The sequence below is a fragment of the Salvelinus alpinus genome, chromosome 4 (assembly GCF_045679555.1).
Source record: "Salvelinus alpinus chromosome 4, SLU_Salpinus.1, whole genome shotgun sequence".
NCBI classification, from domain to species: domain Eukaryota; kingdom Metazoa; phylum Chordata; class Actinopteri; order Salmoniformes; family Salmonidae; genus Salvelinus; species Salvelinus alpinus.
This window is the reverse complement of record NC_092089.1, coordinates 37,391,847-37,405,355: the sequence shown is the minus strand read 5'-3', so window position 1 is coordinate 37,405,355 and position 13,509 is coordinate 37,391,847. Positions and strand designations below refer to the sequence as shown.

The window sequence follows — 13,509 nt, the reverse complement described above, 5'->3', positions numbered from 1 at the left end:
CAAAGTCTTATTAACAATGACGGCCTACACCGGACAAACGCGGACGACGCTGGGCCAACTGTGGGCCAACTGCCCTATGGGACTCCCAATCACGGCCGGTTGTGATACAGCCTGGAATCGAAATTAGTCGAAATTAGTATTTTATATTATTTTCACACACTGAACCATAACCATACTAACGGATCATTAATGACAAAGTCGTTAATTTGCATAATTTGATGGAAAAATCTGAGAGTACCGCTCTAAAATTCCACATGCTGCAGCACGTGACTATCTGTGCAAGTGTTCTGCAGAGCATCCGGCTGCTGGGCTACGTGAGATATGGTGCGTGCTTTGTGGAATGGATGAAAACCGTGTGAGACCACATTGTGGTGAATCATCATCCATCGATTGTAGTTACACACGATCGCAATGTAATAACGTATTTCACTAACCTAATTTCTGAGTGTAAAATAATATCTCTGAGGAAAAACATTTAAAAGATACAATTATTTTATGGAAAGGGGATTCCTAGTCAGTTAACTGAATGCATTCAACTGAAATGTATCTTCCGCATTAAACCCAACCCCTCTGAATCAGAGAGGCGTGAGTTCTGCCTTAATCGTCATTCACGTCATCGGCGCTCGGGGAACAGATATTGTTGGGTGTTAACTGCCTTGCTCAAGAGCAGAACGGCAGATTTGCCCACCTTGCCGGCTTGGGGATTCGAACCTTTGACGTTTTGGTTACTGGCCCAAAGCTCTTAACCGCTATGGTGGTATGCTACCTAAACGTTGAGTTTTGAAGTCGACTACATATATATTAAATGTTACATCGCATATGGTGAGTTGCGTAAAAATATCTAAATGTATAGGAATAATAATATGTGAAGCCAATTAGCTGTCAAACCATACAGTCATTATGTCAAACCATGAACACATTGTAGCCCACTTTCCTCAATGGCGCCATCGTGTGGTAGTGCGTTGAAATGATCCAAAAGAAAAGGAAGTACATCAATGACTTCATATCCCTCAGATCCTCCTTTTCTTTCAGTAATATCTTTCCCCTAAGGAGAGCAGCACCATCAAGAGAGTCAGGAAGTGAATTCTGTAAAGTCATCCAGGTGAGTAGCCTACCCACAACCCAGCTCAGCCAATGGCAGTCCAGCTCAGCTACCCACAGCCAAGCAGACGGTCTGATGCTATGTGGACAGATGTAGGACAGGATAAGATTGGATCAACCAGAGGTAGACTGAGCTACACAATGTACAAACCCCTAAGTGTCTCTGGCTTTTAATAAAAAGGATTCATTAATTTGAATTTAAGTTATAATGGTGGTGAAACATTTCAGGTATCTCTCTAGAATATGAAGACATACAATACATTATATTTGACACACTTTATTCATACAAATACATAAATATAATGCATATAGGCTACTGTACCTCCAACATTATCACCAAGAAAGAACCCTTGACGGCAAATGTGTGATGTTATACATAAAAAGGCAATGGAATTCAGAAACAAAAGGCAATCACCCACAGACATCCACATACTACATTTACAAAAGGAAATGATTCCAAATTATAATTGATATTACAAACTCACATCAAGCATTCTATTTTTTTTGTATTAGAACATGGAGGTGTGTCTTTACAAACATATCACAAAATAATTCATGGTTATTGTTTCAATGTATAAGATTTGGTTCCGTATCAGAAATGGTTTAGGATATTCAGAGCTATACTTGTACAGAGTTTGGCAAACCTTGTTTGATATTTAAATTGTATTGTATTGTTTTGGAATGTTTGGGACCAAGATGGACGACAGTTTGCTAGCCCGACTTCTCTGTATAGCAGGTTGACGTTTATTGGCATGAGTCTTGTCCTAGAGGCAGAACTGAGAAATGTCCTCTTAGGCCAGCTGCAAAGTCAAATTGGGTATATTGTAAAAATTCATGAAAACAAACATTTGTTTTTCGGTCTTAATTTAAGTTTAGGGTTAGCCATTTGCTAGTGTGGTTAAGGTTAGGGTTAGAATTAAAATCAGATTTTATGACTTTGTGGCTGTGCCAGCTAGTGACCACTGCAGAGCAGAGCTACCTCCAGAACAAGATTCATGACGGAAAATGCTAACCTGCATCTTTATACCTATGTCTCTGGTCTAGATATATGCCCTCTTCTCTCAATAATACAGCTCCTGGTCCCACCAACCTGTGATAGTGGAATGGAAATAATCTGAATTAGGTCTGACTACTGCAAGGAATGGATGGATGATAAATAGATGGAGGGATGGGTGGGTGAATGGATGGATAGATGCATGGAGGATGAATGGATGGACAAGACAGAGGCAAGAAAGGCTACTTACTTCCTGGATGTCTTCTGACCCCCAGCTTCCTGATCTCGTCATAGACAAAGATTAGAATTCCGTACGGGATTGGAACGAACCACCATTGGCCCCTGTAAGGGGGAGTTACACGCATGAACAAACCAACATGAAATCCATCAAAACAATGACAGAGAAGATGAATCGACAACCATTCAAGTCAAGCAGAGTGTAACAGTACCTAATGGGCATGAAGTTGAAAATGTTGGGCATCCCTGGGCAGTAGCACAGCAGGTTACCCAGCAACAGCTGGAAGACGATGGCACTCACCAGCACCTTGTTCCTGCACACAAAGGGAAAACATGGAGGATGGTCAAACAATGTTTTATTAGTCCCATCAAGATTGATACTTCCCAAGTTATTTTGTTGGAAGCCTTCTCTGCCACCATCCTTTCATAAACAATACATTTCATAGAGTATATGATTGTATGTAGGGAGTAAGAGACATTTGTTCCATGCAGTTAACATCCACTGACCTAAAGAAGCCTTGCTGGAAGATGGACAGACGGCGGGTTTTCCTGATCAACACATCAGCAATCTGGCAGATCTCAATACTGATGAAGAAGACAGTGTAGCAGGTGTACTGCTGATACAGACGCTGGGCGTATGTCTGCAGAACAGAGAAGACAGGATATTTCCAACAGGCATTTCCAGGAGTTACAGGTAAGTGAGGGCACTGTAAAGCCACACGCACTTGTCCATTCCTGGCCACAAGACACACACACACACACATGCTTATCCTACAGTAAGCCACACACACTCAGCCATTCCTGGCCATATCTATCCTAGAGTAAGCAACACACACTCTCCCACTCCTGGCCATATCTATCCTACAGTAAGCCACACACACTCACCCACTCCTGGCCATAGCTGTCCTGCAGGTCCTGCAGATGGACATCCTCCCAGTGGGACCTGAGCCCCACACACAGCAGGGGATACCAGCCCTCCTGGGCCATCGCTGTAAAGTAGTCTGTGAAGCCAGCGAAAGACTGGATTGCTCCTGGAGAAGGGGATAGGGGGAGAGATAAACCAAAAGAGAGGGAGGGAGGAGAACATTGAACATGAAATATGTACTAATAGACTATTTGTAGGTTATCACCTTGAATATTGGTCAATAAATCATTCAGCTTCAAGGATCAATCGGTCTCAAAGGACCTAGTGAAAAAACAAGGCCTTTTTCATACATTTACATACTACAGGAACAGACATGAACCCTCACCAATCTGGAAGTAGGAGTAGGCAGCCAGAGATTCGTTCACCAACCTATCCTTACGCGGGTTCCTGGGTTTCAGATGCATAATATCACTCTCTGCCTTCTCATAGGCCAGAGACACAGAGGGAAACTGTAGGATAGAAGAAGGATAATCGGCATCATTCTAGAATGGTCTTATAGTGCAGGGAGATGAGGGGTGAGGAAGAGGAGAAGACTCACAATGTCAGTGGCCAGCTCGATCATGAGGATGGTGATGCAGCCCAATGGCAGAGGAACACTGACAGTGATGTAGATGAGGTAGGGTGTGAGCTCCGGAATGTTCTTGGTCAGTGTGTACGCAATGGACTTCTTCAGGTTGTCAAAGATCAGACGGCCTGGGTGTCAGATATGGTCGAAATCAGTATTACTTAGTATCATGAAGGCTTAACTTTGTGAAACCAAATATTGGTTCACAGGATACATTTCAAATGTAATAAGCCTGTTAAAATGGCTGTTGTTGTGTTTTGTGATTTGCTAAGACACTCTCACTCACCCTGCTCCACCCCTGTGACGATGGAGGCAAAGTTGTCATCCAGCAGAATCATGTCAGCTGCATTCTTAGCTGCATCGGAGCCAGCTATGCCCATGGCAATACCAATGTCTGCCTTTTTCAATGCAGGGGAGTCGTTCACCCCATCGCCTGTCACAGCCACAATGGAGCCCTTAGTGAGAGAGAAAGTGAGAGAGTGAGAGAGAAAGAGAGGGGAGGAGAGAGATAACATGACAAAAAAGAAGGGTAAGCCAAACCAAAAACATCTCTGGAATGCAGTGTGACTAACGACTTGGTATGTATGTGTATGTGTGTGTGTGTGTGTGTGTGTGGTGGTGGTGGTGGGGGGGGGGGAAGCTCACCAGGCGCTGACAGCTCTCCACGATGATGAGTTTCTGCTGGGGGGAGGTGCGGGCGAACACCATTTCAGGGTGACTCCTCAACGCTTCGTCCAGCTCTTCACTGCTCATGTCCTTCAGCTGACCACCACTTATCACACAGGCACGGGCATCCCTGAAGACCACATAGAATAGATTAGAATATGATAGAATAGAATAGACTGGTCAAATCCACTGACAGGGCGTTATTATCTCCAGGAAGTATTAGGAGTTCTCACTCCTTCTTACTTGATATACACACTCTATAAATAGTCAAATCTGTCACAGGAGATTGATCAACCACAGTGAGAGTCAGAGTCCTAACCCTGCCAGACCGTGTTGGTGTTGGGGAACAAGACCCACCTCCTGTTGACCTGCTCCACTGGGATGTGTTTCCTGGTAGCGATGTCCTCTACTGTCTCACTGCCCTCTGTGATGATGCCAACGTTGGCAGCGATGGCTCTGGCCGTGATCGGGTGGTCGCCTGTCACCATGACTACCTGAGGGAGGTCACAGTGGAAGGAGTTGATGTTGATTGACGTGACACAATGAGGGAGACTGTGATGGCCTGTTACATTGTATGTTACATCTATGTTCTAACTCTCTCCTTTTTTCTCTTTCTGTCTTTCTCCTTTGCCCCATCTCTCCCCCATTTTACCCTCGTACCCTTATTCCAGCCGTGCGGCACTTCATGACAGCGTCAGGCACAGTGGCGCGTGGCGGGTCGATCATGGAGATGAGTCCAGCGAAACACAAACCAGACGTGGTGAAGTTCATCTCATCAGAGTCAAACTTGTAACCACGAGGAAACTCATTCTCATTCAGATAGATGTGACAAAAACCTGGAGACAAATGTTTGGACAGATTGGAGGGGTTAGTGGGTATTTATGGGCCTAAAGAAGAGATACCATTAATTGTTGGGGAAGCTACTCTGAAAATATTGGTTACCAAGCTACAAATTAATTCACACTGGAGTTAGTTAAGTTAAGCTACACAAAAGCCACCATTAAGAAAAACTTAGTTTACTTAACTAAAGTTACTTAGAAAAGTAATTCACATCGTGATAAACTACTTTGTGATAAATTATCATATCTAAATCTGAAATGTCATAGACTACAAATTGCAAGAACAGATCACTCTGCAGTCAGATGTTAACAGAATGTGTCATTTAACCTATTAAACACAAAATATTTGGCAGGTCTGATGCCGAAAAAGAACACTGTCCCTTACCCAGCACTCTCTCCCCCAGGCTCCCCAAGTCCATGTATGCGGTCTGGAAGGCCTCTCTCCACTGTTCATCCAGGGGCATCTCCTGGCCCTTTATCAGGATGGTGGAACAGCGCTCCAAGATCCTCTCTGGCGCCCCCTTCATCACCAGCAGGTAGCGCAGGTCCATGGGGTCTTCCAACTCATGCACTGACAGCTACTCGCCACCGGGGGGAGACAGAGTACGATTCAAACACAAATAATTCATTCTGGTAATGCCATTAAAGTATGTCTAATAGTCACATGATACACCTAGACAACATACTGTAGATTATATAACACACTTTCAACAGACTGACTTGAAATCAGATCAGAAAATCAGGCCTCTTACCTGGAACTTGTTGGTGGAGTTGAATGGTACTTCAACAACCTTTTTGAAGCGTTCCCTGTATTCCATCATGTTCCCTATGGCCAGCTCAGTGAACTTCAGCAGAGCCGTCTCTGAGGCGTCGCCCACCACTATTCTCTGTTGCACAATAGGTGCATTGGGAAAAAAGGTAACTCATAAATCATATAGTTTTCATTGATGCTGTGTCTGTGAATTAATGTGTCTGTTGAGGCTAGTGTCTATCAGCTCACCCTAGGAATAGGCAGAGACTCCTGGTTGGGTTTGAAGATGGCCCGGTTACAGAGTCCTGCCACTCTTGCCAACGATCGCCATGTCTCGGATGATTGGTCAAAGCTCTGACCTGATTGGTCCTCTGTGGTGTCTGCGGCATGGATCACATTGTCGAACCACAGGTGGGCCACGGTCATCCTGTTCTGGGTCAGAGTGCCCGTCTTGTCAGAGCAGATGACCGAGGTGGAGCCCAGGGTCTCCACAGCCTCCAGGTTCTTCACCACACAGTTCTTCCTGGCCAGACGCTTGGCCGTCAGCGACAGACACACCTGAAGGGAGAGAGAGGGAGATGGTTGATGAAAACTGTTAATAACCAACTTGATATAGGCCTAGACAGACCAGAGCCTCAGTGTTGACTCACAGTGACAGTAGCCAGCAGCCCCTCAGGTACATAGGCCACCACGATGGCCATGAAGAAGATCATAGCCTCCAGGAAGGCATAGCCGATAAACATGGCCACCACGAAGAAGGTGAAGCCAAAGAAGATGGCCAGCCCAGCAATGATGTCAACAAAGTGCTCAATCTCTATGGCAATTGGCGTCTTCTCATTGCCTACGCCTGACGCCAAGCTGGCAATGCGGCCAATGATGGTGCGGTCACCCGTGTTGATGACCGTTCCTGTGGCCACTCCTGGTAGGGGCCAAGCAGAGGAAAGGGGATTTTAGATTACATTATGAGTGTAATGTTGATGTTTTTGCAAATTTTTACTGTTGTAAGTGTTTCTGTGTGAATCTTTTCTGTGTGTGATTTAATAAGGGTTGTGTGTCTGTCAAAGGAGGCTGGTGGTGGAATCAATGGAATGGTACCAATACTACCAAACACATCAAACACATGGGAGCAACATGCTTGACTCCGTTCCATTTACTCCATTTCAGCCATTAAAATGAGCCCATCTTCCTATAGCTCCTCCCACCAACCTCCTCTGGTGTCTCTGTAGTACCTTTCAGGCAGTGGTGGCAGTGTGTGTGTGTGTGTGTGTGTGTGTGTGTGTGTGTGTGTGTGTGTGTGTGTGTGTGTGTGTGTGTGTGTGTGTGTGTGTGTGTGTGTGTGTGTGTGTGTGTGTGTGTGTGTGTGTGTGTGTGTGTGTGTGTGTGTGTGTGTGTGTGTGTGTGTGTGTGTGGCATAGATTGGTGGCACCTTAATTGGGGAGGACGGGCTCATCGTCCGGAATAAATGGAATAACTCAAACACATTGTTTCCATGTGTTTGATGCCATTCCATTTACTCTACTCCAGACATTATTATGAGCCGTCCTCCCCTCAGCAGCCTCCTGTGATGTGTCTACCTTCCAGGCAGGTGGTGGAGAAGAAGGCGATGTTCTTGGTCTCTAGGGGGTTCTCGTGGGTACACTCCGGGGTTTTGCTCTGGGGCTCTGACTCTCCTGTCAGGGATGAGTTATCCACCTGGAGAGGATGATGAGATCAAGGAACTGACAGGGTTATAACATATGAAACCAACCAGGGTTCAAACCCGGGTCTTCTGCATAACCTAACCCTAACCCTGGCTTCATGTCCACACCCCAGGTCAACCTTAAACATAGCCCTAACCCTGGCTTCATGTCCACACCCCGGGTCAACCTTAAACCTAGCCCTAACCCTAGCTTCATGCCAACACCCCGGGTCAACCTTAAACCTAGCCCTAACCCTAGCTTCATACCAACACCCCGGGTCAACCTTAAACCTAACCCTAGCTTCATGCCAACACTCCGGGTCAACCTTAAACCTAGCCCTAGCTTCATGCCAACACCCCGGGTCAACCTTAAACCTAACCCTAGCTTCATGCCAACACCCCGGGTCAACCTTAAACCTAACCCTAACCCTAGCTTCATGTCCACACCCCGAGTCAACCCTAACCCTAACCCTGGCTTCATGTCCACATCCCGGATCAACCATAATCCTAGCTTCAAACCTAACTCTAACTATAACCCTAACACTAATCCTAACCTGAATCCTAGCTCTATGTTCACATTCCTGCTCAACCTGCATCAACACCCTTAGCCATTACTTCTGGGTTGAAAGTGTGTTAGTGGTCTATAATGGGAACTGGTGGCCTAGTGTACCTACCTTACAGCCCTGGGCAAAGATGATGCGGATGTCAGCAGGCACGCGGTCACCACCCTTAATCTCCACCAGGTCTCCCACCACCAGGTCCATGGCATTGATCTGGTTCTTCTGCCCGTCACGGATCACCAGGGCTTGCTAGAAAGAGATAGATGGTTATACCAAATCCCTGTATTTCAATGATTGATTGATGGACTGACTGCCTTGGATCAGTGCTGTAGTGAGTGGATTATGATCTGTGTTGATGAAAGGAATAGTTTTGTCATGAAAGTAAACAGTTTCTTACAATAACAAAGTAACTGTTGTATGGGTATTTAGGGCCAGGAGTGTTTCCTGGTCTGGTAACATCTTCAGGAAACACTCATGGCTCTAGTTATAATGTATTTCCTTAGTTATAATGTATTTCCTTAGTTATAATGTATTCTCTTAGTTATAATGTATTTCCTTAGTTATAATGTATTTCCTTAGTTATAATGTATTCTCTAGTTATAATGTATTTCCTTAGTTGTAATGTATTCTCTAGTTATAATGTATTTCCTTAGTTATAATGTATTCTCTTAGTTATAATGTATTCTCTTAGTTATAATGTATTCTCTTAGTTATAATGTATTCTCTTAGTTATAATGTATTTCTCTAGTTATAATGTATTCTCTAGTTATAATGTATTTCTCCAGTTATAATGTATTTCTCTAGTTATAATGTATTTCTCTAGTTATAATGTATTTCTCCAGTTATAATGTATTTCTCTAGTTATAATGTATTTCTCTAGTTATAATGTATTTCTCCAGTTATAATGTATTTCTCCAGTTATAATGTATTTCTCTAGTTATAATGTATTTCTCTAGTTATAATGTATTTCTCCAGTTATAATGTATTTCTCCAGTTATAATGTATTTCTCCAGTTATAATGTATTTCTCTAGTTATAATGTATTTCTCCAGTTATAATGTATTTCTCCAGTTATAATGTATTTCTCCAGTTATAATGTATTTCTCCAGTTATAATGTATTTCTCTAGTTATGTATTTCTCTAGTTATGTATTTCCTTAGTTATAATGTATTTCTCTAGTTATAATGTATTTACTTAGTTATAATGTATTTCTCTAGTTATAATGTATTTCCTTAGTTATAATGTATTTACTTAGTTATAATGTATTTACTTAGTTATAATGTATTTCTCTAGTTATAATGTATTTCTCTAGTTATAATGTATTTACTTAGTTATAATGTATTTCCTTAGTTATAATGTATTTCCTTAGTTATAATGTATTTCCTTAGTTATAATGTATTTCCATATCTTTACCTGTGGAACTAGATTTTTGAAGCTGGCGATGATGTTGGTGCTCTTAAACTCTTGGTAGTAACCGAAGCAGCCAGTCACCACAACAACAGTAATCAGAGTGATGGCGAGGTACAGCTGTAGACATGTGTGGTCACAGAGAAATAGTGATGAAACAAACACAATATGTTGACGCTGTAATACATGTTATTATCGTATGTATTCCCCTTTCTTCACATACAGTATTTTCTCCTTCAGCCTCCTAGTGCAACTTTAGCCTTTCCTTCACCCTCCCAGTGTAACTTTAGCCTTTCCTTCACCCTCCCAGTGTAACTTTAGCCTTTCCTTCACCCTCCCAGTGTAACTTTAGCCTTTCCTTCACCCTCCCAGTGTAACTTTAGCCTTTCCTTCACCCTCCCAGTGCAACTTTAGCCTTTCCTTCACCCTCCCAGTGCAACTTTAGCCTTTCCTTCACCCTCCCAGTGCAACTTTAGCCTTTCCTTCACCCTCCCAGTGCAACTTTAGCCTTTCCTTCACCCTCCCAGTGCAACTTTAGCCTTTCCTTCACCCTCCCAGTGCAACTTTAGCCTTTCCTTCACCCTCCCAGTGCAACTTTAGCCTTTCCTTCACCCTCCCAGTGCAACTTTAGCCTTTCCTTCACCCTCCCAGTGCAACTTTAGCCTTTCCTTCACCCTCCCAGTGCAACTTTAGCCTCTCCTTCACCCTCCCAGTGCAACTTTAGTCTCTCCTTCACCCTCCTAGTGTAACTTTAGCCTCTCCTTCAGCCTCCCAGTGTATCTTTAGCCTTTCCTTCACCCTCCCAGTGTATTTTTAGCCTCCCAGTGTAACTTTTTCAAACGCTTCAACTCTCTCCTTATCCATCTGTCAACAATCCCTTCCTCACTATTCTAATATTGTTCAACATTCCTGCACTACAGTCTCGTACTCCACCTCTTCCTCCACCTCTCTCCTCCCCCTCCTCCTACCCTTCCTCTCTCCTCCCCCTTTTTCTCTCCCCGCCCCATCCTCCTCACATCGTCAAAGCAGCCGAGGGTTCCCCTGGAGAACTCGATGCCGAAAGCAATGAAGCAGATGACGGCTGCCACCCACATCAGACACTGCAGCCCTCCGGCCAGCTGACGGGCAAATTTGACGTACTCTGGGGTCCCTTTGGGGGGCAGCAGTTCGTTGGGGCCGTCCCGCTCCAGAACCTCCGCTGCTTTGCTGGACGTCAGGCCCTGAGGGGATTTAAGGGGGAGGAGGGGGGAGAGAGTGAGAGAGAGGGAAAGAGGGAGAGATTTACTCTATATTAGCAGCAGTCTGTTTCATCACACAGACAGACGGACAGAAACCCCATGGTAGCATGGTTACCTTGGTAACACTGGTGGTATACCTCATCTCTAGCTCTTCTATTGTGATCTCGTGGTCGTCCTGTAAAGATTGACAGACTGTTAAAGCTACAATGTATTTATGATGCAATTCTGTCCCATTTAATTTAATTTGGCATATTCTCTCCAGCGCTCTCTCCTTCTGGTCTTGTGAATCACACTCACAATGTCCATCTCCTTCTTCATGCCCTCTAGCCTATCCTTTTTCTTTATCTTCTTCTTTTTCTTCATCTTGACATCCACTTCTCCATTCATCTCAAACATGTCGTAAGAGTCCTGGAGACAAAGAGGTGACATGCTGTATCATCTTGCTAGGGGTGAATATACAATATCCTTGATCATTGAATGAAAATCAAATTTAATTCATGACAATTTGATTAGAGCTTTGATTAATCACATAAATGGGTCACCTACCCCTTTACTCATGGTGGAGGGCCTGCCCAAATCAATTGAAGTCCAACGCTCAGTCCTCTTTCCCCCCGAAATCTTAGAAGCGTCTTTATATCCTCACTAGGGATGTTCCTCAGAGTAAAATCACCAACCTCCAGAGCAGGACCAGACTGTTGGCTCAGCTTTATATACTACCGCACCACCTTCACCTTCTCTACCCGCCCCAAAATGGCAGTGCCATTTTAAGTGTAGCCAATGTCACCCCTATTAAGGTGAATGGCAAAGCGGCCCCTACCCACATTGGTGGCTCTTTCATATCAGTGCCATTGGCCTTGTGTGTAGGGCTTGTACCTGTCTTATCAGAATACACAAGTTTTTACGTTCCCTGATTAACTGTAAAGCTATCAAGAAGGTCAATGCCGTTCCAAAGTCACAACTACTTCTTTAACTTGTGATAGGACAAATCTGTATTACATCAAGGGTGATTTTCTTCTCTACTCAGATGCACATTAATTGACTGATACATTGACACTGAGACAATGACTGGTTCATCCCATTCAATGACTGGTACAGATATAGAAGACATGAATTGGATGAAACACATCTAGTGAGAAGTAGATTCAAATGCCCTCAGGAGGGCCTAACTTACAGTGTATATCAGTGTAAAAAACTGTAGTGGTCAATTCAAATAAAATACAGCGATATGGTCATGCCAGGCCAGTAAGCGTTTAGAAAATGGAGACTTTTTTTCTACATTTCCTGTTTAGGGGCCAATGTGAGAACACCTTATCAGTGGGAGAGTGTGTAAATACTTACAGTATTTGTGCCTCAGACCGCTAAAAGGTGTGATGGTGACACACTCCACATTGGCATCACTGCTGTGTCATCTGCCCTTATAAGGAAAGGACAATTGAACATTAAAAACGAATTGACACTCACAACCTCTTATGTACTGCTCCGTGTTCCCATCACAAAGACACCAGTGGGCGGGAGATGAACTGGCGTAATACTTTTATTACTGTTATTGAACTACCACAATGCCTATTATAACTCTTATTGAATTAAGTGAAATAATGTTTCTTCACCGGGCAACATCCATCCAACAGTGAATTCTATCATCTGCCAATTTATCAATAATTTTCCATCATGTTTGTAAGGCATGTATTGTAAGCACCCTGAACAGGTGATTTTTATAACTAACCCAAGTCTAACCCATGACTTGCCTAGTTAAATAAAGGTTACATTTAAAATATATATATTTTAAAAGCGATAGACCAGATTAGAAAAAAATGTGCCAACCAGCATTGAGCTAAACTGAGCGAGCTCAACTGTGAATGGAAGCCAGTTTGGATTTTGGCGTCACTCCTATCAAATCCCATTGAGAGCATACGTCATTGACAGAAAAACTTGAATTGTTGCATCTGGTTGTGTTGTTGTCCTCCGGAGGCTAGCTAGCTAGCTAAAATGGGCCCTTTCCTAAATTAGCCATTGATTGAGATAGGGATGTGGACTTGTGGTTTAACTTAATTCTCCATGCTGGCCAATGATTATAACAGCAACTCTGATCCAACCATTAGTTCATACATTGTTGTGCCCCTGGCCTGAGAGGATGGAAGTTCAATATGTAGCTAGATGTAGAAGGCTAATGTTAACTAGCTAACGTTGCCCATGAATGGAAATTACGCCAGCAAGCAAGCATTTTAGCCAGGTAGCCTAGGACAACAAAAAATGAAAGTGTGTACTGTATGACAGAGTGATAGATTGTTTCGTCAACATGAGAGGAGGATGGCATTGGCGTTTTTCTACAAGTAGGGTGAGTCAACATGCTTGCACGAACGCGCACACAGAAATCAGAACCATAGACAGCCACATCATATTTAGCTTCCCTTGATTGATCTAAATTGTTTTTGGTATCTTTTAGTTGTCACTGTATTAGACTAAGCAGAGGTGATTTGATGATGTTGAAATGGTGCTGGAATAGTGGAGGCAGCTACTGTTTTTTTTGCGACTTATGGTAACTCTGTGGT

At 43.6% G+C, this 13,509-nt stretch overlaps 1 protein-coding gene across 3 annotated transcripts; it reads right to left on the bottom strand.

Moving 5' to 3' along the window:
• Positions 1-1,362: 1,362 nt before the first annotated feature.
• Positions 1,363-11,656, bottom strand: LOC139573455 (potassium-transporting ATPase alpha chain 1-like). 3 transcript variants are annotated; one of them, XM_071396918.1, is made up of 23 exons: positions 11,507-11,656; positions 11,258-11,368; positions 11,076-11,135; positions 10,739-10,942; positions 9,729-9,842; positions 8,431-8,565; positions 7,653-7,770; positions 6,729-6,997; positions 6,328-6,636; positions 6,080-6,214; positions 5,713-5,905; positions 5,149-5,324; positions 4,846-4,982; positions 4,468-4,618; positions 4,109-4,277; positions 3,796-3,950; positions 3,583-3,706; positions 3,218-3,363; positions 2,840-2,973; positions 2,545-2,646; positions 2,346-2,437; positions 2,115-2,191; positions 1,363-1,901 (listed from the first exon to the last, which is right to left on the bottom strand). In XM_071396918.1, exons 1-22 carry the CDS (start codon positions 11,516-11,518, stop codon positions 2,163-2,165), a joined length of 3,075 nt encoding a protein of 1,024 aa, XP_071253019.1. In that variant the 5' UTR covers positions 11,519-11,656; the 3' UTR covers positions 1,363-1,901; positions 2,115-2,162. The 3 variants fall into 3 exon arrangements, with proteins under 3 accessions (XP_071253019.1, XP_071253017.1, XP_071253016.1); XM_071396916.1 differs by having other exon boundaries at positions 1,363-2,191; XM_071396915.1 differs by lacking the exon at positions 2,115-2,191.
• Between the last annotated feature and the right edge of the window lie 1,853 nt (positions 11,657-13,509).